Genomic DNA, 26,336 nt, shown 5'->3' on the forward strand with positions numbered 1-26,336 from the left:
AGGAAATTTGTCCACATGCTTAGTGTTGAAATGTACCTTAAACAGACTAGTGATGAGCTCTCTTGATAATTCCCAAAACTTTTCACTCCAGCTTGGTTTTCTCTACTGAGCTCCAAACTAACATTTTAAGTTCCCTTCCTGACAGTTTTACATCTGAACCTGGTCAAAACTGAGCTCATCCCCGAGTTCCAGACTTTTTTTTCTGTTTATTATCCTGCCTAGGGGCACTGCCTTCTTTTCAGTCACCCAGACCAGAAACCTGGGAGACTCAGGTTTCTGGTCTCCTTCATCTCCTACATCATGATTTCTTAACCTTGGCACTACTGACATTTTTGGCTGGATAGATTTTTGTTGTAGGGGGCTGTCCTGTGCATTGGAGGTGTTTAACAACAGCCCTGGCTTCTTCCCACTAGAAGCCAGTAGCAGTCTCCTTCAGTTGTGACCACCAAAAGTGTCTCTAGACATTGTGAAATGTCCTCTGGGAGACAACTCACCCCTGGTGGATGAATCACTGTTTGCTACAGCCAAACTGTTACTTAATCTTATTGATTCTGCTTTCTAAATTTGCCTTGAATCCCTCCTCAGGTCTTCACTCCACGCCCTAGCCTCCTGTACTTTTTATTTTTTTTAATACTTGGGATCGTTTGTAAGGTTCTGAGTAGCATCACTATGTCCAATGTTGTTTCCCTCCAACCGACCCTCTTCAGTGCTACCAAATTTATCTTTCTAAAATGCAAAGCTGTTCCCTGTTTACATCTCTCAGTAGTTTCCAGTGGGCACCTTCATGAGCTGGCTTCTCTGTCTCTAGCCTCATTCTGCAAAGGCACTCATACTCACTGAGGTTCTTGCTACACATGCCATTGGACTATGCCCTCTAACCACTGTGCCATGGTTTCGGACTCCCCTGAGGCATCAGTTTCTCCACAGTAGCCCTTATCCACTTATTTTCAGGGAGTCTATCATGGTGAAGAACGTTTTATTTATTTAACATTTCTGTCTTCTGTCACCAGATTGAACTTTTCAAAGCAAAGACCATCTCTCTCTGTTTTTTGCATGTAGTAGATACTCCATAAGTGTGAATCATCTACTTGTATGCCCTGATAGATATAGTAACACCCTTGTTACTTCTAGGAATTCTCTTCCCTGTGTATCAGCTGTAAAATTATTTTCCTAGTCTTTATCATCCAGATGTTGATGGCTAGGCTTTTGATCACAGAAATCTTGAACTATAACTTTCTTTAAGAAATCAGCTATTCGGAAAAGAAAGTAGTATATTTAGTTGATATCAGACATCATTTGCTTGTAAAATAGCTAGTTTACCCTAAAGATTTTTATTCAGAATGAAATTAAATTGTGTGGAATAATTGTGCAGGTTAATTACACTGTGTGAATTAATATGGTGTGGGAAGTATTTATTGGACTCAAAACATTGCATTTGCATTGAATAAGGATTTGATGATTAGTCATATAAGGCTTCCAAAAGCAATATCATTGTCTTAACAGGTTTTTTTTTTTTGAAAATACATTTATTAGAACACATTCTTATATTTATCAGCCTACTCTATCTAGAAATTTACCCCCGTCAAATGAAAAAAAAAATTTCATCAAAGGCAAGAGTGGCCCACTTCCCTTCCTTATGTGTCTTAATAAGTAGAATTTTGTGTGAATGAATTTCCCTAGCTGCAGTCACTGAACTTTAATTAAAAGGTGGAAAAAAAAAAAAGGAAAGAAAAGCAGAGGTTGCAGAGCTTTTGGGCGATAGCCCAAATGTAGCACCAGCCGTACTGTGGAAGTCAAGGATTGAGGATGCAGAAAGGGAGTGAATAAGACCTACTCCTAATTTGGAAGAATTCTCCACCTGGGCATAGTGCCTCGCCAGATGATTGATAATTATTTGTTGAATGAAGATTATTAATAATTATTTGTTAATGAACTTGTGTATAATGGCAGTTAAGCCAAAAGTGACGACTTTCTGCTTCATTTTTTAGGGAGGGGTATAAAATGCATCACTTACTTCCTATCAGAAGTGATTCTTTAATAACAACAGTTGTTATGGTGGTTTCCAGAAATAAAACTGGGGAGAGCCAGGTCACATATAGGGAAGGTACCTCCCTTTCATAACAGCTCTCGAAGGGCTGAAGTAAATCATAGGAGACATATGTGACACCCAGCCCATTATTATTAATCAAAGAATCATTTTACCAAACATCAAGATTTGCCTTGGATGTTTTCTAATTTCACTCTTTCCCATACTCTCTTTTCCCTTCTTTAAAATTGGAAAAAATTTTTAATTCTTTAAAATTAAAAACTTTAAACTTATTTAATTTTAACATTATATGTATAATACCAGTTGAAATTCTCTTTAGGACCTTAAGCGGTTTAGGAAAGAAAAGTGTTATGTAAATGAAAGAAACGTTTGGACTCCAAAAAAAATTTGGTAAATGCTCTTTACAAGAGAATTTTTACTGAGAACTTGGAAGATTTTGCCTTAGAATGGTTCTATTACATACAGATCATCTCATGCTTGTTTTTTTCAGACTGTAAAGGAAATCTGTAATGATCATATTTTGAATATATATTTTTGAATAGTTTTAGTTCTTAAAAATATAATTTTAAAAATCTGTCTTTAAGGCCTTACTTGATCTAAGTAAAAGGTACTGTGTTGCTGGGCTACTTTGTTTTCCTTATGTTTTTTAGTATAGTAGAGATTATATTGAATGTAAACTTTCCCAGTAGATTCCTTACCTGTTACCAGAATAATGTAGTTTTAAATGGGTAAAAAACTTTTAACTTAGTGAGAGTCACATATAAGATACTTGTATTTTTTTAAAAAATTTTTTATTTTTTACAATAAACTGCATATATTTGGAGTGTACAATTTGGTATCCCAGTCTCCCAATTCATTCCCCCCTCAGCCCTCCCTGCTTTCCCCACTTGGTGTCCATATGTTTGTTCTCTACATAAGATACTTGTATTTTAACAGCATGTTGTCAGTTCTAATTTTTGTTTTGTTCTATAAAGGCACCACAAACACTGCATTAATGAATATTGAACCATTGTCCTGAAGGAAACACAGGGTTAGATTCCTGTGAGCCTCTGGTCACATTTTCATCAGCCAATCAATAATAACCTTGTTTGATGTGTGTTTCTATTTAAAGACACCCTATTTAGTACATGTTTCATTACCATTGAACTCATGGCCAAAAGCACTGTAACTCATGCCTGAACACAACTTATATAACATTTTTTCTCCATGAGGCACATCACAGTCTGCTTACACCTAGGAACAGACAGCACTCGGCACTGTGCTTGGGGGCCATTTGAAACAGTGAAAACATCAGCAAAAAGCACAAACATGCCAATTTCACGGTGCTAAATAGATTGCAGGAAGGACACCTGTTAGTAGGAGAGCTAAAACAAGAAGGTGGGGTGCTGCCTCGATCCACCGCAGGTGGAAACATGCATGTCAGGTCACTGGAAAAGACCAAGAAAGTACCTCAAGTATGGATTTTGGGGTTACAGATGCACTTTATTGAGTAGGCAAAATCACAGATACAGAATCTTCAGATAATAAAGATTGACTGTAATTGTCTTAAAGAAGCTTATGATTGAATACTTAGAGTGTTCAAAGTTTCTCTTATTGTCAAGGATGTGGGAGTTTTGGGGTAAATGGAATCATCCTCACAGTTTTCATGTTCTTTTGTCCAGTGGAATAAAATTGGTGGTTTCAGCCTGTCATTTTGTTTTCTCCCCTACAGGGAACAACCTATCTTCAGCACTCGAGCTCATGTCTTCCAGATTGACCCAAACACGAAGAAGAACTGGGTACCCACCAGCAAGCACGCAGTTACTGTGTCTTATTTCTATGACAGCACAAGAAACGTGTATAGGATAATCAGTTTGGATGGCTCAAAGGTACATTTTCTTTAAAGAACCTTGCTGTTTTGCTTTATGCAGTATACACTTCAGTTTTACTTAGTTATCTTCATTAAAATAAAATATTTTCTTTTGAGCTTTAAAAACTTACCTTTTAAAAAACAAAATTGATCATGTTTAGGGGAGCAACTTTTTCATCCACGAAATTACTTGGATTAACCACCTTATATATATTGAGTTACATGCCAAAATATTCAACAAATTTGAAGTCATTTTATTTGATAAATATTCATTCATATCTGTTGTGTCAGGCACTGCTAGTTGTTAGGAATATAGTTGTAAACAGAATGGACACAGTTTCTACTCTTGGCGCATGTCATCTACTGAGGAACTAGATTTCTTTTCAGATATACTTCTGTAGACTAGTAGGCAGTTCAAAATCCCTAAATCATAGGAAGTCTTTCAATATTAAATTCAATATTCAACAATAAAGCTGACATCCATTATTCAGAAGAGAAGCATACGGACAGGAACTGTTTTTATTTTTTAGGAGAAGCAGATAATAAAATGTTTAAGAGCATGGACTGCCTGGGTTATATCTCAATTCTACCATCTAAGTAGAATTTTAGATTCTAAGTTTTTGATTTGGGGAAAATTATGTGTTTACTTCTCTGAGCTTCATTGTTCTCACCTCAGTAGTGGTTGTAAGGATTGAGTTAGCATCTGCAAAGCACTTGGTTAGCTCAGTGCATGATGGATAGTATGCATTTCAAAAGGGGAAAGCCTATTTTTTCCTCAATGAATTTTGAATAATACATGTAGGTAAATACCAGTTATCAGTTTCTGGATATAGTGTGTGGAAAGATAAGGCCTCATTCTTCTCCTTCAAGCTTTTCTGATGCCATAAGACCATTCCAATCCTAGGAAATTTGCACAGTTCAGTGTAGAGTTAAAACCACAGATTCTGGAGCCGGACCATCTGATTTGAATTTTTACTTTAATACTTACTAGGCATGAGATCTAGAGCAAGATATTTAATGTCTTCGTTTCTCAGTTTTCTCATCTGTAAAAGAAAACTAATATAACTAACTACATCATTACATCATGGGATTATTGTAAAGATTAAATAAATTAATTTAGGCAAAAGCACTTAAAGTGTGTATAGTAATCATTATATAAACATTTACTGTTATTATTAATATGACTAGGCTTTTAATTATGTATTGCCTAATGATTTGGGGGGAGTAAAAGATAAGTTAATGTTCAGCTTTCAGTCTTTCTTCTGTGTGCTGATTCCTTATCTCCTTAACTGTATTATAGGACCCCAGGGGCTATTGCACTTTGGTAGATAAATGACTAACATATATTTATTTGAGTAATTGATCCTCTTTTCATTTTTACTTAGGATTTATAGGACTTGGGAAATAGCAATAGTTAATTTCTGTGAAGCTTTATTTAATAAAGAATAATTTTCCCACGTTTTGTAACAGTTTAGTGAAATTAACAGATATTAATTTTTATAATCTCAGACCCTGGAGTGTTAATTTATATCTTTTCCCTGACTTGAACCTTCAATTCTCTGTAATTTGTATTTCTGTCTTGGCCCAAACCATAGACAAGATGTGGTTTTATTGGGTTGGTCAAAAAGTGCCTTTTGTTTTTAAGAAAAAAACAAAAGATAAATTTTTCATTTTCATCAAGAACTTTATTGAACAGTGTATTCACCCTTTTGTTCCACTACCTTTTGCCATTTTTAAGACAACTTCATAATTCCATCTTCCCAAAACTTCTTGTCTTTTTGAGCAAAGAACTGTTCAGGTGCTTTTACAGTCTTCCAGGGAATTGAAATTTTTTCCATTAAGAGAATTTTGTAAAAGACCAAAATAAATGGAAATCTGAAAGTGCAATGTCTGGTGAATACAGTGGATGAATCAGAATTTCCCAGCCAAATTGTAATAGGTTTTGCATGGTCATCAAAGAAACATTCATTCTTTTGTTATCTTGATGGAAGATTATGTGTTTTCTGTTGACTAATACTGGACGCTTTCATCGAGTGCTGCTTTCAGTTGGTCTAGTTGGGAGCAGTACTTGTTGGAATTAATCGTTTGGTTTTCTGGAAGGAGCTCACAATAGAGGACTCCCTTCCAATCCCAGCATATACACATCACCTTCTTTGGATGAAGACAGGCCTTTGGTGTGATTGGTAGTGGTTCATTTCTCTTGCCCCACCATCTCTTCCATTCCACATTATTGTACAGTATCGACTTTTCATTGCCAGTCCCAGTTGGTTTTAAAAACGGAACATTTTCATTACGTTTCAGTAGAGGATCGCATGAGGAAATATGGTCAAGAAGGTTTTTTTTGCTTAAATTGAGTGGAACCCAAACATCAAAACGATTAACATAACCAAGCTGGTGCAAATGATTTTCAAACTTGATTTGGATATTTTAAGTATGTCGGCTATCCCCCAAGTGGTATAAGGTTGATTGTTCTCAATGAATGCCTCAGTTTTATCCCTGTCAACATCAACTGTCTACCCAACTGTAGAGCATCGTCCAGTAAGAAATCTCCAGCACAGAACTTCGCAAACCACTTTTGACATGTTCGATCAGTCACAACACCTTCTCCGTACACTGCACAAATCTTTTTTTGCTTTTCAGTTGCGTTTTTACCTTTCTTGAAATAATAAAGCATAGTATGCCGAAAATGTTGCTTTTTTCTTTCATCTTCAATATTAAAATGGCTACACAAAAATTCACCAATTTTGTCTTTTTTAAATGCACGCTGATATGACAGCTGTCACATACAATCTAATGAAATTCTTTAAAATGAAGTTAAAGACAACTAAGTGCTAGTAGAGCCATCTTACAGAAAAAAGTGAACGAACCTTTTGGCCAACCCAATATTGGCGAGGGCAGTTAAATGGTATATAAAAGTAAAGTAGGCCCAAGTCCGTTGTGATTAAATAATCCGCAGGTGTTTTTCCTCCTGAAGTGGTATGAACTATTGCTTCTGTCATTTCCATTTTTGAATATACTTTACAGTTTGTAATTATTAGGCTCTTATATAACTCTGTGAAAAGTTTTTTTTTTTTTGGTTTATTTTAATAAAATCTACCCTCTGTATCAGAGTTATATTTTCTATCACATTTTCCATTTTCTAGTTACTTTTCTAAACTGATGGTATTAACTACTGCAGTTCCCTGAAGGGGTAGTTTTTCGGTAAACAGTAGTGGTTTATTTGATGCAGCTAAGTGAATGAGTTTCTTCTCCCTGTCTCTTCTGTTTCTGCACAACATGATGAGCTGGGAAAACCTTAGGTGCCCCTGATTAGAAAACATCCATTTGTTCTCACTTAGGGCCTTTACTGTGCATGTCAAGTTTGCTTGAAGGTTTTCTAGTCCTACTGCAGAGACATCAGCATGGCCGAGGGCCACGATCAGGGCACTGTATGGTCAGTAATGACAGCATTTCTACTCCCTTTCCTTGAAAAGACAAGACCTGTGGGATTGAGACACATTTATTTTAAAGAACTAAACATTTTAAAAAATGGATTTATAGTAGCATTCTATTCTAAGAATTCTAATAAATTTAAGTGCAGAATCATCTATTATTTTAAAGCTTTCTTCACTGATGAAAGAATCCCAGAACGTGTCACATGGAGGCAAGGAAAGGTTCAGGATGGGATTAAAATGGAAGTCTTAAACATAAAAGCAGAAAGCAATTAATTTTAAATAGGAAAAACAGAAGGTCAGTGACGAGCAACACGTGAGTCACTTGTCTCTTACAGCCTCATAAAGCCCACGGCTGCCTCACTGTTGGAGAGTTATTATGATCAGCTGTAAGAGGCGCGTCTTCCCTTGGCAACGCTCAGATCCCAGCTCACGTGTGCCCTCCTCAGGGAACACTCAAGCCCTCGCCTTCCTGCCTCTCAGTCTTTATCCCATCCTGGTCTGCGGTCTTCACAGCACTTACCCCTCTCTGAAATTTCATGGGTCAGCTGCTTGTTTACTTGTTCATTGACTGACTCTTCTTGTTCTGGAATGTAATTCACAATTACATTGCTTCTCACTGCAATATCTCAAGTTCCTAGAATTGTGCGTGGCATTTAGTAGGTACTCACACACAAAGTTGCATGTCCAAACGCATCCTTACCATTTGTTAGTATATTGTTTCCCACTCAGTCTTTCATTTGATGACAGCCCTGCATGTTAGAGCAGTTATTAGCGACATTTTACAGGAACTAAAATGACATGCCAGGAAAAACAGCTTTTGCACGGAAGGGTAAGGCAGTATATTTGTATATAAATTTTGTTGGAGGTAAAAATGCTTATAGAGAATAAGGGCTCTCATGGCTGCTGTCTGTGAGAGAAAGCGAGGCACCACTCTCTTACTGTCTACTTTAGTAGGACAGATATCATGTATTCATTATAATTTCATCAATGCTTGCATAGCTCATAAATATTTACATTTATACTGTTGTTCATGTGGTGTACAGATTTAGCTTTGTTCTGAAAATGCTTGATTTTTTTTATAGTTTTATAAAATTAATTAATTTTTTGGCTGCGTTGGGTTTTCGTTGCTGCACACGGGCTTTCTCTAGTTGCGGCGAGCCAGGGCTACTCTTCGTAGTGGTGCACAGGCTCCTCATTGCGTTGGCTTCGCTTGTTGTGGGGCACGGGCTCTGGCCGCGCAGGCTTCAGTAGTTGCGGCTCACAGACTCAAGAGCGCGGGCTCAATAGTTGTGGTGTACAAGGCTTAGTTGCTCCTCGGCATGTGGGATCTTCCTGGAGCACGGATCAAACCCAAGTCCCCTGCATTGGCGGGCAGATTCTTAACTGCTGTGCCACTTAGAAAGTCCCTGAAAAATTGACTTTTATTCCACATTTAGTAGTTCACTAAATAACTGCTTATGGATTTGATAACATGTCTATTTTTATTATTACTGGGATCGCTTTGTAATCTCAGTCTCAATTACAAAGTCATTAGACTACTTAACTAAAACTGATTCTACACTTTAACAGTACTGGCAGAGGGGATGAACGAACTTAATGTGTTAAAGGGTAGTTGAAATTTATTAAAGTGATCAGCAAAGTTAATATGTAATAAAATACTAAAATACTAGTTTTCTAAGAAACTGTTATAAACAGAAATGATAGTGATTCTCATTACCATGATTTTATACCACTTTATACATAAAGAAGTAAAGTATATATTTAAGGGTTTGTTTCTCTCTTGAGTAAAGGAAAATTTACTACAGGATTGAAAGTCTTTTCTGTATCACAATATATTTCAGCTAAGTTGGCTTTAAGAAAATTCTTGATGATGGATGTTAGGAAATAGTGTTCAAATAGAAAAGTTGTTCTATTGTTTTCATTTTTGAAAGATTCTTTGGAGAGGAAGGCCTTATTTTTAAATAAACAACTATTAAAACCTACTTCCTTCTAGTGAATATCATCCAGAATTCATAAATATTGATCCTGAATGTTCAAAGAGAAGACACTGACCATGTTAAAAACTCTTTAAAATGTTTTGCGTCACAGGAAAACTTATTTTCCTTGTAAAGTGTTGAAATTTATGATAGAGTGTCATTATATTTATAGTTTTATTATTACCATATTTCCATACTATCACTTATAATGTTAAAAACTGTTTCTCTAACTCTCTCTCTGTATTTAACATTGTGCCTCCGTAGGAGTCCTGAGTTTTTATGTAACTGAATAGTCCTGTGTTTAAATGCTTATTTGCGAATTTTTGACTGGTTACTCATACTTGTTTTATTTTTCAGGCAATAATTAACAGCACCATCACCCCAAACATGACATTTACTAAAACATCTCAGAAGTTCGGCCAGTGGGCTGATAGCAGGGCAAACACTGTTTATGGACTGGGGTTCTCCTCTGAGCATCATCTTTCGAAAGTAAGTTAAATCATAAGATCCGCGTGGAAGTCTGCATCTTCAAGTCAGACGTCTTAAATGTGTAATAGAAAATGGAGAGTATAAAATGTAGGAGGAATTTCTTTGATATTCTCAGAACAACTGTAGTGATTTTAGAGCGAGAAGCAAGAGATCAGTGGAGTCCATTGGGAATGTTATCGTGTACATTAAAAACAGTCCTCATCGATTGAGAAGGGTTTGTGTGGTTAGCTAGGTATGATAGGAAATAAAATGTGGGAATTACCACTTCAGAATGGACTTTCCTCAGGGGTTAGCACCCTTGCTTGATGTTCTGCAAGATAGGTAGACATCAAACGCTCTGCATTGTGAAAACGCAAGCTGATAGTGATATTTCAGCTTTTTGCCATAATAGCAGGCGCGTATAAATTACTGTTTAGGAAAGTGGTGCTTTGTCTGGGTGGGGATTACTCTGGGCTCTCTGATGCAACACAGAGTAAGATCTAAGAGACACCATGAGGAGTTCTTGGAACTGACCAAGTAAATTACTGTGGCTAGAATGGCTGATAAAATACAGAGCATCACCAGGCTAAATACTGGAAATAAAACAGTTGTCCTGCATATAAGCAAAAGCCATGCATTGTTCATACCAGCATGAGTTCTTGCGGATGTCACAAAGAAAGAGTTTATAAGGAAAATGAAACAATTTCAGGATAACAAGATGATCAAGGAGATGAGGATTACTCACTTCTACCCTTCACGTTTGATGCTCACCAGACCCAAAGATTTATGCTTAAATCTTCTCTGTTTGAAGCATTCGGTTAAAAGAATAACCCTACATTTGAAATATATTTTATATATGATTTGCTATATGTAGGATCTGATGGCTTGAGAGTTGAAATTGCTCAAGTGCAGGATAATCAGGCTCTTGTTAGACACACACTGTTAATAGTTCAGTTAAACCTAAGCTGTTCATTATAGAAATCATTCAGATTCTTAAAAATCAGTTCTTTTAAAAAATCTTACACTTTTGTGACTATTTACTGACTTGAAGCTATAATTAGTTCAGTAGTTAAAATAATCTTTCTTTCCTTTCATTTTAGTTGTAAACTTTCCTTAACACTGTTGTTTTCAAGTGCTTTTGTCATCTTTTTGGTAGAGAGTTGAAAGCTCAATTTTATGACTGTTTTAACTTTTATCTTGGTGATTATAAGTCATTCTCTGTAAGATGATTAAAACAAACAAGTGTTACCTGATTTCATTGCCCTTACACCCATCATATTCTCTAAGTACATTTCTTGAACTGTGGTAAAGGTATGAGTTTTATACTCAAAGTATTTCAACATAGCAGGGACACAGGCATCCAGTTAAGCATTGCCCCTCCGTAAACAGTCCTCTTAGGAAATTACACATTTATTCTAATATTTTTGCCATTACTCAGAACCTTTTTGGAGCTTTTCTTTTGAAATTGTCTATTAAAGCCTATAGCAAAAACATTAAAACTATAATTATATTACACTTGCTGAATTTCTTGACAACAAAGGAACTAAATCATGGATTAATTTCTCAAACTTGCATGAAATGATTTTTGAGCCTAAGTAATTTTGACCATATTAGGTTTGTTTTGTTTTTTTTTTTAAACTACCTCTTTCAAGTTCGTGGGCAGATAGCTAATGTGGAAAAGAAGTAGTTTATTAAATTCTGTCAATCATATTGTCTTCTCTTATCTGACCTTTTTTCTGAGACTGGCTTTTATAATTAAAGAATTTTATTTTTCCTCTTTAAAGTTAGTGTATGCTTTTGACCACACTGACTGGTAGTGAATCCTAGTATTGTATTGTGAGGGTGGGTTGACTGTTAGGAAGCAGCTCATTAGCTCTTGAAGCCAACTCTAGTTTGTTTATTCGCTACACGTGGCTCCAAGAGCTTATGATCAGTCTCTTCACAATGTTTTAGTCCAAAGATGACAAAATCATGACTTATTTTCCCAGCTACTGTGAAGATTAATGTTGGTGCTTTGTAGACTGTAGGGGACCCAAAGGAGTATATAATCTTTTACATAAATGAAGCAAGCATGTCAGTATCCTGGCTGGTTTTATCACTAAAAACCACATGGAAAAAAACATTGTGAGCGTTTGGAGAAGACTCTGAAGGCAGTCCTAGACAAGGTGCTCTCACAATACGGGAGAGCAGCAGCATTGAAAGAAATGTGTGGTCTCCTAAGGTTGATGTACGAGGAAAATTCCAACTATGCTTGGATTGTGTGAGTGCTTACCAAGTCTTATTTTGTTCTCATGGGAACCTAAGCCTACAAAAATTAGCAACAGTATGGGTCTTTATGAAGTTGAGAAGAGTTGTAAACATTAACTACTTTGGAGTGCCAACGTAGTGTAAGAAAAACTTCGTGTACTACTTAAAATTGCATAAAGAGAAATTAATTATGGTTTTGCATTTGTTTCATTTCCAGCAATGGGTGAGATCGTTTTAGCTCTATATTCAGATTTTTTTTCTTTTTACAGTAATGAGATAGTCTCTTTAATTAGATAAGTATAATAATACAGATTCAGTTTCCTGATCTGCAAGTTACAGGTGGGGGTGACAAGGTTTAAGGTGAGAATGAAACTTGTAATAGTGACGACTCTAATGTTGACCCTCCTCTGTCTCCCTGTGGCAGGTCAGAGTATCATGAGCCTTTTCCAAAGCTTTCCTTCCCAAGGTGGCAGTGAAGTCACGGTTGGCTTATGGGGTTCAAGGAGGGACCTATAGTTTCATATTTTTATTGCCAGCTCTAGCAGATGTTTTAAGTTGCACCAAAGATTTTAGATTTTTTAAATTTGGTTATTTTATAGCCTTAACTTATTCTCTCTGAGAACAGTGGCAGACTAGTTTCCACCTCCAATGCATAAATCAATACTGTTTGTGGCCATGACATTTATTTATTAGATTACCATGGGTTCCGAAGAGTTAGCATTTCATATAAAGTAATTTTTTTTAAACTTCTCCAATCTTAAACACCTTTGTGAGGTCCTGCTTTTTTCCCTTCTGCTGCTATGCCCTAGCTGTTTAGGAATCTTTGGAAATGAAGTTTTAGTAATGTCAGTTAGTGACAATAGTGAATGTTGCTGTTTGTATTGCTGAAAATAAAATGCCTTACATAATACAAGAGTTTATATTCTAGTAAAAGTTAAAAGCATGCTCCAGATACAGAGATGTTTAGAAGTGGACATGTAGGCGATTTCGTTTTCTCCATGATAAACAAACATAGTATGCCCATCATTACTGCTTCCACTCCCAACCTGTACCCCCACTTTGGTCTTAGTAAAGTATATCTGAACAGCCAAGGAGGGACATAGCCAACCTAGCTGACAGCAAATTCTAACTTAGCTGTATCGTGATGTTTTTGAATGAGATTTGTCAGAATACTTTATAGGGCTCAAATGTTTACTATTAGGTTTATTTTCCCATCATTTTCATATTATGCCTCTAATTGATTTGAGGGCTAAGTTGCTTGCGTAAGAGTCAGTTATTCAGAAAAACAGAAGAAAACTAAGATAAAAGTAGGCATTAAGACCTATTGTTATTTAGTTAATGTATATAGTCTTTCTGCATTCAGTTTGCAGAAAAGTTTCAGGAATTTAAAGAAGCTGCTCGACTAGCCAAGGAGAAATCACAAGAAAAGATGGAACTTACCAGTACACCTTCACAGGTGGGTCTCTCATTTCTACTCTTACTTATAAATTATAAGTCTTATTCATTTTAAATGGTATCCTTTATGCCAGAGATAAACTTAGGAAGATAATGGCAAAATTAAGGTGATTTCCAAAGTGAACATAGAAATGCACCCTTCAGTTAATCTGTACTAGTGGAGAAAGAATTTTTTTCCCTATATACCAATGTTTACAAGAATCTCAGGGGGAAAAATCTGTTTAGTAGTTAAAACTCAGTTTTTTTTAACATGCATACAACTTAAAAACAATTGTACATAAAGAGCATAGATTGCCATATTGTCTGTATTCTGTGTTCTGTGATGGTCAGTCGGGTGCAACCATGCAAGAGGAGATGTAGGAGAAGCTTGGGAAAACAAGTTTGTTGTACTCACAGGTCCTAGAAACAGGAGGCACAGCACACCTCTTGGGGGGCACCAGGGATGCCTCAGGGTGGTCAGAGGGCAGAAAGCAGGAGTACAGGGGAACATGAAGGCTAAAGCCTGTATTGGGGTTTCTGTTGGGAATGGCAGGCAAAGTGAATAGTTTAGGATTGGCCAGTCTGAATGATTTCAGTAGGCTCTAAACTATAGGTTTGGTTCCTAGTTGTCTCCTGGGACGGAAGGGCCAGATAGAGGAGGAATGGCCCTGAGGTGGTTAATTTGCATATCAAAGGCACGCTCCCATCTTAGCTCCCATCTTAGCCCCTTGCTCTTTCTAAGAATTAGCGCTAGAAAGGTTTTTTAAGACGTCAAAACATCACAATATACAGAAAATAAAAATATATAAACCATATAGTTTGTTCTACCTGATTTTAAAGTGTATTTAAACCTGACATTTGGGACATTTACATCTCAGCACTTAGACCCAAAGGTTGTAGATTTTAAAAAAGTATCCTTCTTGCTTTAACAAATGAGTTAATACCTATTACTTACCCATTGTAGTCTTTCTTCAGTTGGAAATTAATTACATCTTCAAATAAAATTCATTAAATAGTTACACTTCAGTACTTTTACAAAGGTTTTAGTGTAATAACATCTCATTGAATGCCAGTAATTTTCAGCTTTTTTTTTTTTTCACTTTTTTCCCCTTTATTTTCTTTCTTTTTTTTTTTTTTATTTTTTTTATTTTTTGGGGGTACACCAGGTTCAATCAACTGTTTTTATAAACATATCCCTGTATTCCCTCCCTTCCTTGACGCCCCCCCCTCGAGTCCCCTTCAGCTTTTTAATAATAGACTTTTGTAAAATTAATTTCCATTGTCATCTTAATCTTAAGAGTAAGGTTCAGCTTTGTGCTGGGTTCTTCTCTAGAGTCATTGTTTTTGAAGTGTACTTAGGAGATTTTGTAAAAGGAAGGGTCGGATGTTACAGATGTTTCTGTGGAATATGTCAGTAGTAGCTGATTTACGTAAAACTTTCTTATGGAGGTAAATAGTAATTGCCTTGGAATTTTGTGACTAGCTAGATGATTGGAACATTTTAGAAAATATTTTGCTCTTCACCTTCCTCCCCACCCCTGGCACCCAACTCTGGTAAACCCTACTGGTAGAAAGAGTTTTGAGAGTTTTCAGAGGAAAGGAGAGCTCTGTTATGTATGCTTGAAGACATTTCTTCATAGACTAAAGGTGTACTCTGGATTGAAGCAAGAGCTCCATTATACCTCCTCTGTACTTACACTGACCTGGAATAACATGAATGATCATTTTGAAACTTCCCTTGAATCTGTCTTCCCTAAGTGCTATGATAGTGTAGTGATGCTTTTAAGCATAAAAGCCTATTTAAAATTTAGTACCAGTATGCATCAGGAGCTCCAGTTCCTCACGTGAATAATTCTAGTGCCACAGGAGGATGCTATAATACATTCACTAAGAGAATCCTCAAAAGACACCAGTAAAATTGTAATGGTTTACACTTTGCCATTGTACTTAGTTCTTGTTTCTCTAATCATAACTTGTTCTTGTTTAGTCAGTCATGAAGTGTTACAAGTTGCTGCTAAGGTACCTGCTTCTCTTTGATGGAAGGAATGTCTTTAAGCCTTTACTTTCATCAAAGGAATATATCAAAGATGTTTATATTTAGAAAGTGCTGTGAAATATAAGGAGTAAAGAAATGTCTTAAGTTCATTAGTATTTGAGAGCCAAAATAGGCTGACCTTAATTTATCTTTTTAAAATATTTGAAGTCTGATTAATTTACAGAAGCCAGAGAGATAGGGGGAGAAAAGTATTTTTGTTTCTCTTTCCTCCTTTTTTTATGACAGTCCCTTAAGGAGGTCATTAATATTTCTTTTTAATTTGAATTGTGTGACCTCTGGCCACCCTGATTCTATTCAGCTAGAAAGCAGAGCTTGATTCTCACTGATTTAAGCCAATCTACTGAATTAATGCTCTGCCTGAAGAATAGAATATTACTCAGGAATTCAGCAAAGGGGATAGAGTGATTAAATGGGATAATTGATAATAGTAGACACTTGGTCATAGCTTTTGTTTTCATTCGTGGCAGTATAGCAGACCAGTTAGGCATATGTATTTTCAAGTCAAACAAATTTAGGCATAAATTCCTTTTCTGCCACTATGTGATCTTGGAAAAATTGCTTAACCCAAGTCTGTGTAAACATCTGCAACATGAGTATTCCGTTACTGACTTTATAGGATTGTCGGGTGGAATAAGTATGGTAATGGCAATGTCATATTGACAGTGTCATGCAATAATGTAGACTCTAGAGCTTGGCTTTGATCTGGGCTCTAACCCTTATTAGTTTTCTGAACTTAGGCACGTTAGTATTTTCTTTAATCCATAAAATGGGAATAAGGACAGTATTTTCTTACAAAGTTATTGTGAGAATTAAAATGATTACAGAGTGCTTAGCATATAGTAAAGGCTTAATAAATGTTAACAGCTGAGTTGGTAATGTGGCTGTAATGGTGCAGATGATGATGTAAAGCCTTGACATAGTTATTTAGAAAAATACAGATGCCTTAACTGAATAAAGCCTACATCAGAAGCCTGTGGAAGACATGTTAAAACACAAATTGCTGAGTCCTAACCTTAGCATTTTTAATTCAGAGGGCTGAGATGGGGCCTGAGAATTTGCATTTCTGACAGGTTTCCAAGAGATGCTGATGGCTGTTGATCTGGGGAATCACACTTTGAGGAATAGTGCTGTAGACAAACCATTCCATCTCCCTAAAGGCTTGTAATGAAAGGAGTCTGGCATTTATAGCAAAGCTGGCCAATTCCCTCTTAGACTCTTGAGCTAAGGTTGTGCCCTTGATACAAATAAGTGTGTGGTTGTATCAGATAATCTTCATGTTGTCTTCATCAAGGTAATATCTCTAAGAATACGTTGAATCACATATTAGTTGTCAGTTTCTTTCACATCTCTCTTTAAATAATAGATATTAATTTAGAACTTTTCCTCTGTTGTAGATCTTATGTTTTCATGTTTCCATGGGAATATTTTAAACAGTCCATTTGATATAAAATCGAGTGATGATTGACTTTAAACGTAAAATTTCTTACATAGTTCACAGTTTAAAAAATACTGTATTTCAGTCAGCTTGTTAGGCATTTTCCTCAGAATATGCGTTGAAGAAAAAGGGACTGTATGATCAAATAATCCACATTTTTCTTCGTTAGAGTTTAGAAAAAAAATAATTTTTTCGCTGTCAGTTGACTAAGACTTTTAAATTGAGTAAAATCTATTTACTCCATCACTTGTTTGTAGCCAAACAAAAGTCATGGGCTTTTTTTTTTCCATTTATCAGGTTGTATAGCATTAAGCCTGTTGTAGTAGCTATCTTGATTTATATTTAATAAGTATAAACTTTCCCTCAGGATTTTTTAGAATTCAGTTTATGGAAAAGGTGGATTATATGTGTATGTGTATATTCAAAGAAAAACAAAATTTCTTTAGCTTTGTTATAAATACCATAAATTTTTAAATGTTCATTTTAACGATAAATTGTATTTACCCAAATGGCACTGGTTTATTGTAAGTGATTATTAGGGTCTCTGTGGCTAGCTATTTGATTCTGTGAAAGTCAGTTGATCTCTTTGGGCAGTGGTTCTTGAATCTATAAGATCAGAGGTTTGAACTATAGCATTTCTAAGGACATTTCAAGTGCAATAAATCTTGAATATTTTAGATTTTCTTGCTATAAATGGATTTTTTTGAAAAGTGGTCTGTATTAGCCAGCTGTTACTATCCTAAACTGTTGTTTATATATCAGCCCACAAATATATCATGAGAATTAGTGAATGCCTGTACATTAATATGATGCCTTCTTAGTATCATATGACAAGTGTGGTTTTACTGAACCAAATACCATGAGAACAACTTTTACAACCTCAGGAAAGGTTTACTAGAGTTCTGGGGATATTATTATTTGCTCTCCAAAGTAAGGACAGTGGAGATATGTGTCTTTAATCCTGTTACTTGTCTTAATGGAGTATTATCTGTTTCTCTATTGGGTTTCCTTACTAGGTATTGGCAGTGAGAATAGAGGGGGGGGGAATAGACATAATGGTGAAATTGACTGAACTTGGGGGAAATGCAAGAATTGAGGGAATGGTGAAGGCAAGGGAGAATGGTAAAGTGTTAAGTTAGATGTTTCTGAAACTTCTATTCTTGGTTTGTAGCATGAACTTCAAAGAAAGATATCCACTTCAGATAATAAATTTGAATCCTGTTGGACATACAGGTGAATAGTGGATAGTTAGAAATTTGGAATTGGAACTAAGTCTCAAGTCATCAGCGAATGAGTAATAGTTAAAGCTGTAGGTGAGAGTGATATCATCCAGAAAAAAATAGGATAGAAAGACAGGAAAGACAAGGTCAAAAATTGTCACTTAAAGAATTTGAGGGAGATATAGGGAAGGACACAGAAGTAGGAAATGAACCAGCAGAGAATGTTAGTACAGAAGTCAAGAGAAGAGCATTTTAAGTTGGAGACAGTGCTTTGGCTGTGCATGGGGCAGAGTTCCACTAGGTTGGGACTAAAGAGGACTTTCAGCCTAACAAATTGGAGTCCACTTGTAATTATAGGGGGTCTGCTGGTGAAGAAAGGGCAGTGTGAAGCACTTTCTAGAAGGAAAGAAGATAGAGTTAGTGACTTTGGGCTATTCTTGAAGCCAAAATGCCTAGTAATAAGGGTAAGGTAGCACATATTTGGTTCTCCTGTAAGAGGAGAAGCAGGTTTAGCATGATAATCTCATGAGGATGTGGAGCTGAGAATTTTTTTTCTAGAACGTATGTGTGAGAGTAACTTGAATGTGTTCTTAAATGGAAGGAAGGAGTTAGGGAAGGAAAAAGGGACTAGAAGGGAGGGATGGAGCATTGTGCAGAGGAGGGTAATGTGAGAGGGGAGGATGGAAACAAAGTAGCTCCTTCATTTGAGGCAGGAGGGAAGGATAACTGATTTAGATGCAGGTAGGCGGGAGATCGAGGAAGTCTATGCCAGATTAGTTACATTTTTTCTGTGAAGGAAGAGTTAGATCGTTCTCTGAGGGGAAGGACAACTGAAGAAGGAGCTTGAACAGAAGTTTGGGACTGCTGTTAGGTAAAGAAAAAGAACAGTCAAGTGGAAATAAGTAAAATTAAAGAATACTCAGCACTTTAAGAGCATAATTGAAGTCAGAGCTCAAAATTATTTTCATGACACTAACCAGCATATTTAACGTATTTTCTCCTGTAGCATTTGGTAGCTTGGGCACATAAGAATAGGGAATGATGATACAAAATTAGAAATTGGCAAGATGAGTGTTGTGGAAAGTAAGGGGACCCGAAAGTTGGGATGATGTTAGTGAGAATATAATTAAGGTGACTGACTTTCTGTTGTAGGCAGGGTACAGAGAGAAATAAAGCCAGGTTGCGCCTGACAACTAGCATAATAGCAGAGGGCAAAGAGCATATACGTCTTGATGAGGTTGACGAGCAAGTGGAAAGGGGAGTGGGACAGGTTGGGAGGACAGGAGGTTGTACGGCATAAGCCCTCTTTGTAGGAATCAAAACCAGCAGTTGGCGAGTTAATCTAAAAAGTTAGTTAATGTGAAGACTTTTTTAAAAAAAGATTCATTCACATTTATAAATTAAAATTCAATAATATTTTCATTTTTTCACCAATATTTTGATTTAAAGCTGAAGCCTTTTCTTTGATTATTAATATTTCGTACGTAAATCATACCAGTAATTGATTGTCTGCAATTTCCTGAGGTTGTTTTTTTTTTTTCTTTCTTTCTTTAAGTAGAGCTAACCCTTGACACCCCACCCTCCTACTACAGCACACACACCTGAGAGCAGGCTGGTGACACCACCCTGAAGGCCTGGCCGGGGCCAACATCATTTCTTTTCCATGTGATTCAAGATATTTCTGGGGCTTTTTGCTTTTTGCGAGGAAAGGCTTTCTTGCCACTTCATAAATGAGTAGAGAAAACTTTTAAGAAGCACTTTCTGAATCTTACATCGTTGTTCAGGTTCCTTTTTTATAATGTGGTCACATCTGTTAGTTTTGGCTTCCTCGATACTCTCTCACATTTTAATATGCAAACTTTTTTTTCCAATTTGATTGTTATTTTTCTTTTTCAGATTGTTTTGGTGTGGGGTGTGAGGGAAATGTCCCAGAAACAGTGAGATGTGAGTTTTCTCGAAATAAGGATGGAGGGGTGATAGAAGTTGATTAAATCTCAGTTTTTATTTATATTTTACACTTTTTATTTTTTTATCAACTGTGATCAAAGAATATATTATTTGATATTTTTTTCCTTAAACATTTACTATAGAAGTGGCTAGCTATATCAGCTTTGGAATCTCTTCTAAAGAGAAATTATCCTACTTTTTCAAAAGTTTGCCGTCTAACATATACCTACATGCTTTTTATTTTAATGTTTGATTTAAAGATATAAAATGTAGGTTTTATGAAATTTAGGGTTTTTAAGGAATAATTAAAGTTGAATATTTAGGAAATTACACAAAATTTAAACTAAAAAACAACTAGATATTTGAAATAGGTTAAATAAAACAAGTTTCACAGTGCTATTTTTAGCATATGGAAAATTTCTAGAAGGTTTCACACAATAGTTTTGGCTACCTGTGTGGTTGGAGTAGTTGGAAGGCAAAGGAGTTTCATTTCCCTTATGTACTATTGAAACTATTTCTTGTTTTTGTGAGTGAATGTTAATTTTTTTAAACATCTTTCAAAATAAAACATGCTCTGAGCTTTCATTTTCGATATAGCATCTAGAGTAACTTAAATATGCCTTTTGTTAAATATAGCTAATATTCGAGCTTTTGGAAGAAAAGCTTGCTGTGTTGAGATGTTGGCATTGTTGCAGCCTCTATCCCTTTCTTCTTTCTCTCCTTCTTAGCTTGTCTCTGAGAAGACTCTACTTCAGTAGCATCAACAGTTCTAGCCTCCCCAACACCCATGCCTCGTAATGTTTCTTATTTTACCCCAGAAGGTAGTAAAAACCAGAAATCAAACTACTCTTCCTCTGACTTCCTTTTAATCCTAATCTGTTTTTCGCCCTTATACTCTTATTAACCAATTCTAGCAAATCCTTAGCTGCTAATACTGTTACGCCCTTTCAGGTTAACAGGGTAGTTTGTTTTCATTTCCACTGAATTAGGTCTTGGCCAACTTACTGTTTAGATGGGACAGTCAACCTTGATTATTTTAGTTTGACCATTCTTGGAGAAAAATTTTCCTGACTTATTGAAACCAAATATCAGTACCTCATAGTCTCTTACTTGGCAACTTAAACTTTTTCAGGCTAATTGATATGGTCCATAATTGGTCTAGAAATAGTCATGTGGATACTATTCCCTCAGTGGGATTTGACTTTGTTTTAATATGCAATTTCATGTTTTCACATTATTCTACAAACTTTTCACACATTGACTATCAGTTAATAGAAACAGTAGATTCGGAAGATTTAAAAAGAATGAAATTAAAGGTCAAACTAGAGGTTCCTTTAATAATTGAAAAATAGTTAAGTGAGGTTGTGGAATCAAGAAAGTCATCTTTTGATCATTAATAGCTTGTACAATTTATAGCATTATACTGTTACTAGTTAAAATATTTAAATGTAAAATAAAACACATACAGCAGTATAAAACCAGAAGCCCCAGAAAAGAAAGTTGGTCTCACCACATTAATATCAATATTTTCCATGTTTCTTGCTAGTGCTTCGTCATATGCAATAATTTTTATGTAAAGTATATAAATTATCTTCTAGATATCTCCTTATATCACCCTCTTTTTTTCTAGTTATAAGTATTTTCCTATATTACACATATTCTTTTTGTTTTTATTTGCGGAAATCTTATGTTCTTTCAAAGTGACAAATTATTTCCATCCCCAACCACCCCCCCATTGGACACTGATGTTTTCATTTTCTTACCTAACATAGCCTAATATTTCAGTTGTGAAGTTTTATTGGTCAGAGATTGCAAGGGGTCCACCAAGCTGCTCTTTAATCTGATGCTAGGACCTCCTGTAGTTAATAGGTTTATCAAATGACCCCTCATTCTGACTTCTAATATCAAATTTAGATAATCTGATGATGGCAGTCATAAGAGTTAAATATCAGAGTGGCCTTTGTTTTAAATTCCATCTATTTTCCAGTGGGATAAATTAAATTTACCTTGACAGAAATGACAGGAAATATTACAAAGAGAAATAATTTCATTATGAGTAGCAGGCAAGAAAATACACTGACATCATTATATATAATGTGTTATAGAAATATTTCCTGTTACTTTTCTAAATGACTCTTGGAATTGAAAGCTGTGGAAGATAAAAAAAAAAAATTAAGACTTGTTGAAAATTTCATTCTTTCTCTTCCTACCCTCCCAAATAAGAAATAAAATCTTCTGGCATTTTTGTCTCATTTTCTTTTTCTTCTCAAGTAATTCTTTGAATATCTAATTCTTACCGATAAATTGCTTATATAACCTAAAGGTTTTTCAGTTCTTTGAAACTACATTTCTAAATTGTTATGTTTACATTTTTAAATTGTATTGTTTCAGTTTCCTTATGTGTTGCTTTGCTTGAAAAATTTTTCTCCTTCAAGTTTCACTTTTAAGTCCTTGACTCCAGTTTCAGTTGAAATGTAATCATATTTCGTGCGTAGGTCTGAGTCAGATTTAACTTTTAGATGATCTTGTATTTTAACAAAAGTGTAACACTTTTTTATCCCCACTCCCCTCCCCCCACTTTGTTTTTTTTAAAGGAATCAGCAGGCGGGGATCTTCAGTCTCCTTTAACACCGGAGAGTATCAATGGGACAGATGATGAAAGAACACCTGATGTGACGCAGAACTCAGAGCCAAGGCCTGAACCAACTCAGAACGCATTGCCATTTTCACATAGGTACAGATTCAATTCAGCCATCATGATTAAGTAAGATGTGTAGAAACTTACTTGGTTTCAGATAAATCTTAAAAAGTTTTCAACCCTGAGTGAAAATTCCAGGTCAGATTTTTTTAACTGTTAACCTCAGAAAGGTTTTAATAATTTATAGTTTATGGTTGCCTAGATAAGCTGGAGTGAACATTTATCCTTGTAGAGAAAGGACTACTGAGCTAATTATACTACAAATCGCTTTTCAGTGAAACCACATATTATTGCAAATCTCTTCTACTTATTTCTTAACCCAGCCCCTAAAAGGCCCTCTTTGTTAAACTGGTTTCCATTTTCATGTATGTTCTTGAGGGTTATAAATTCTTTTTTTAATAGGTTTCCTACTCTGAAATTAAGCTTTGCCAGTCTTAGAGGTGATCTCACTGTATGATTTCAAAGAAGGAAACAAGTTGTTAGTGTAACTTCCAGCATGGGCCTATTAATGTTAGATTTATTTTTGCACACCAACTAACAGGAGATAAATCTTCACATGCTTCTGAATTTTAAAGAATTTGATACTTTAAAAAGACACAGTTAATCCTAAATATGTTCCAAACCAGTTGCATTAATTATTGGCCATATTGTGGTATTTTTAGGATGTAAGGAGGTCTATGAACCTGCAAATGTAAACAAATACCTGTCAGTCATTGTCTTAAAATTAATTTTTATCCTTCTTTGGAAATTTTTGACCTAAGTAGTTTTAATTAAAATTAAGAAAAAAGTTTTCCTTTGTTGCGCATCTCTTTTTTGACCAGTTCCAAAAATCAAATTCTTTAGCATATTTAGAAGAATTGTGAAGTGAGATATTCCAAACTGTCTTTTTCATGAGAATTTTAATTTTGATTGTATTGGCTGAACATTAGGGGCATAGGACTAAACTTATTAGAGACTAACATCGAGGGACCTCATAGTCAGGCTGAGGAAGAAGGAATTTGTTAAGATTTTTTTTAGGAATGAATGGGGAAAAACTATTTGACTATGAGGCTATTCTAACTTGTTCCTAAAAATGCTAATAGGCATATTTTGAAATTTTCATAGAGGTAGTGCTTTAACTATTGCAGTATAAGTGTATTCTCTTTTCTATAGCTATAAAAATGACTGAACATTTTTGGTTCCTCCAATCTGAAGACTATACATCTACGTTGATTTGTAAACCATACTGGTTGTTAAAATACACAGTTACTGCTAAAGAGCAATGTGAGTCATATGCAGTTTTGAAAATATTTGCTTTGAGGGCGAAGCAAAAATTTCTTTCCTGTTATATTTGACACATCCAATTAATAAATAGACATAACTACACTGAACATAATTATGAACTTGATTTCTTGCGCTAACAAACGAGACGTGCATTGAATACTGTAGCATTAAGAAATAAGAACTTTTGTGTTTATTATTTGTAAAAGCTATTTCTAGTTTACTTTATGCACCTAAAATTTTCCGAGTGTTTATTTTGCTGATTCTTAGTGTTTGGAGTTACTAACTGTGATTGGTCATCTACTGATTTTCTTTGTTCTTGGGAATTAAATAGGAGTTACTTTCTTTGATGTGAAGACACAGCTTCTTTGACTACTGGAATAGATACATTAGCCAAGGAGATATTTGAGTTCTGAAAATGAAATTTAACAGGTCAATTTAAGCTTTTAATTATGTTAGACATTATATAATCTTACAGCTTTTTCTTATTATTTAAAAAAACACTTTAGCATAGGATTTTAGAAGATGTATTCTCTGAACTTGTTTTGATTTTACATCAATAAATATCAATGAATATTCACCTAGTTACTTGAATGAAATTAAGATTTCTACATGAGATAGAAAATTGAGTATTTTACAGCTAATGTTAGAAACTCAAAATAACAGAGGAGACCTCAGAGATGGTGCAATTTAGGATTTTTCAAACTATAGTGGTTTGAAATCAACTTAGGTTATTCATGGCATTCTGAAAAAATGAAATATAAAATTAAATAGGAAACACCAGAATAAAACCCACATTAACTGATGAAAATTTCAGTAACATACATATTTAAGTGTCAGCTGGATTATAAGATAAAATGTCACAAGTTTGAAAGCATGTGACACATCCTAGTATTAGGTGATTTGTCCTAGGTCACATAGTTCGTTAGTAACAAATTTTAGGACTACAGCTCAGCTCTTTTGACCCTAGTGTGTACTGCCGGTTAGTTAATAGTGCATTGTAGTCTAATCCCCAAAACAAGCTCATTGTTGTGTCAGGAAGTTAGTAACTGTTTCTGTTTTGGGAGAACTATATAGAAATAAGATCAGTGTTTCATGAATTAGAGACACAAAGAATATTAAGATAATTTATTTTTAAATCTGAAACTCACAAATGTTTAAACTTGATGCACTATCCTTTTTTCTTATGGCAAAGAAAACATTAAAAATCTATGTTTTTAAGGCTTACTTATGCTATTTGTTTTTGCCTTTCTTCTTTAGTACTTATTTCAACAGAAAAGAATGAATAGGAAAAAAGATACTTTGCCAACATTCCTCTGTTCTGGTTGCTACCATTTTATTGCTAAATTAGGAGCAAAATCACTAGAATATCTGTGTGGTTTTTGTTTTTTCTTTTAAAGATGGAAGGATATAGGGAACAGTGATGTAGTCAGTTAAGTTGATTGAGTTGACTGTAGTAATAGCTACTTAGCAAGCCAGCTTGTGCTCTTCTTAAAATTTAAATTTTATACCTGAATCTTATTAATTCATTAATTAACATACCAAAAGAAGGCCCTGATTTTCATTTGGTCCTGAAAATTTAGTAATGTATTTATAGTTCATTTACTCTCTGTAAGCTTTGTTTTTTAAAAAGTATTATGTAGCTTTAAAGAGAAAAACAAGATTTTTTTGTCAGTCTTTAAATTTACACAAATTTTCAGGTATATTTGAAACAGATGATACTATAGTGAACTCCCATGAACATATCTCCCAGCCTCAACATTTAGGGAAAAAATCGCCAGGCTTGCTTCATTTCTAATTCTACCCATGCTTCCACTTTTGCATTATTTTTAGAGCAAATCCCAGACATGTAAGTTTATCCACAAATACTTTTTGAAGTACTTTTGAACTTTTAAAAAACTTATTTACTAACTTAGTACAACTTTTTATATTCTGTCTAACTCACTGGCATTATAGAGTTACCTTTATTTACTCTGTTTTTTTAAGATTACGCTGCTGAACTAAATTTTAAAATGAATAGGCTGCTCAATACTCCATAGTCAAGTGCTATAGTACTGTTTTGTGTCCTTGTTGTAAACTATGCAAAAACATTCTCATTGAATAAGTTTCGATAAATTAACACTTTTTTGGTATATTTATTTAAATACTTTTAGAAGTCTAGAGATGTGTAAAATAGGAAGATTATGAGGATGAAAATGTTTACTAATTTCTTTAGGGAAATGGTATTAAATTTTACCTGAATTGCTCTTTTTTCTTAAAAAATAA

At 35.0% G+C, this 26,336-nt stretch overlaps 1 protein-coding gene across 3 annotated transcripts in view; it reads left to right on the forward strand.

Annotated features, from left to right (window-relative positions):
- HOMER1 (homer scaffold protein 1) overlaps positions 1-26,336 on the forward strand; it is a 119,644-nt gene that overhangs the window by 41,334 nt on the left and 51,974 nt on the right. For 2 of the 3 annotated variants that reach the window (XM_057740400.1, XM_057740399.1), the window contains 4 exons: positions 3,759-3,915; positions 9,664-9,795; positions 13,385-13,477; positions 22,708-22,847. In XM_057740400.1, coding sequence (XP_057596383.1) covers positions 3,759-3,915; positions 9,664-9,795; positions 13,385-13,477; positions 22,708-22,847 — 522 coding nt within the window. The remainder of the gene's footprint in view (positions 1-3,758; positions 3,916-9,663; positions 9,796-13,384; positions 13,478-22,707; positions 22,848-26,336) is intronic. The other variant, XM_057740401.1, reaches the window with a different exon arrangement.

This window comes from Hippopotamus amphibius, chromosome 1 (genome assembly GCF_030028045.1).
Source record: "Hippopotamus amphibius kiboko isolate mHipAmp2 chromosome 1, mHipAmp2.hap2, whole genome shotgun sequence".
NCBI classification, from domain to species: Eukaryota; Metazoa; Chordata; class Mammalia; order Artiodactyla; family Hippopotamidae; genus Hippopotamus; species Hippopotamus amphibius.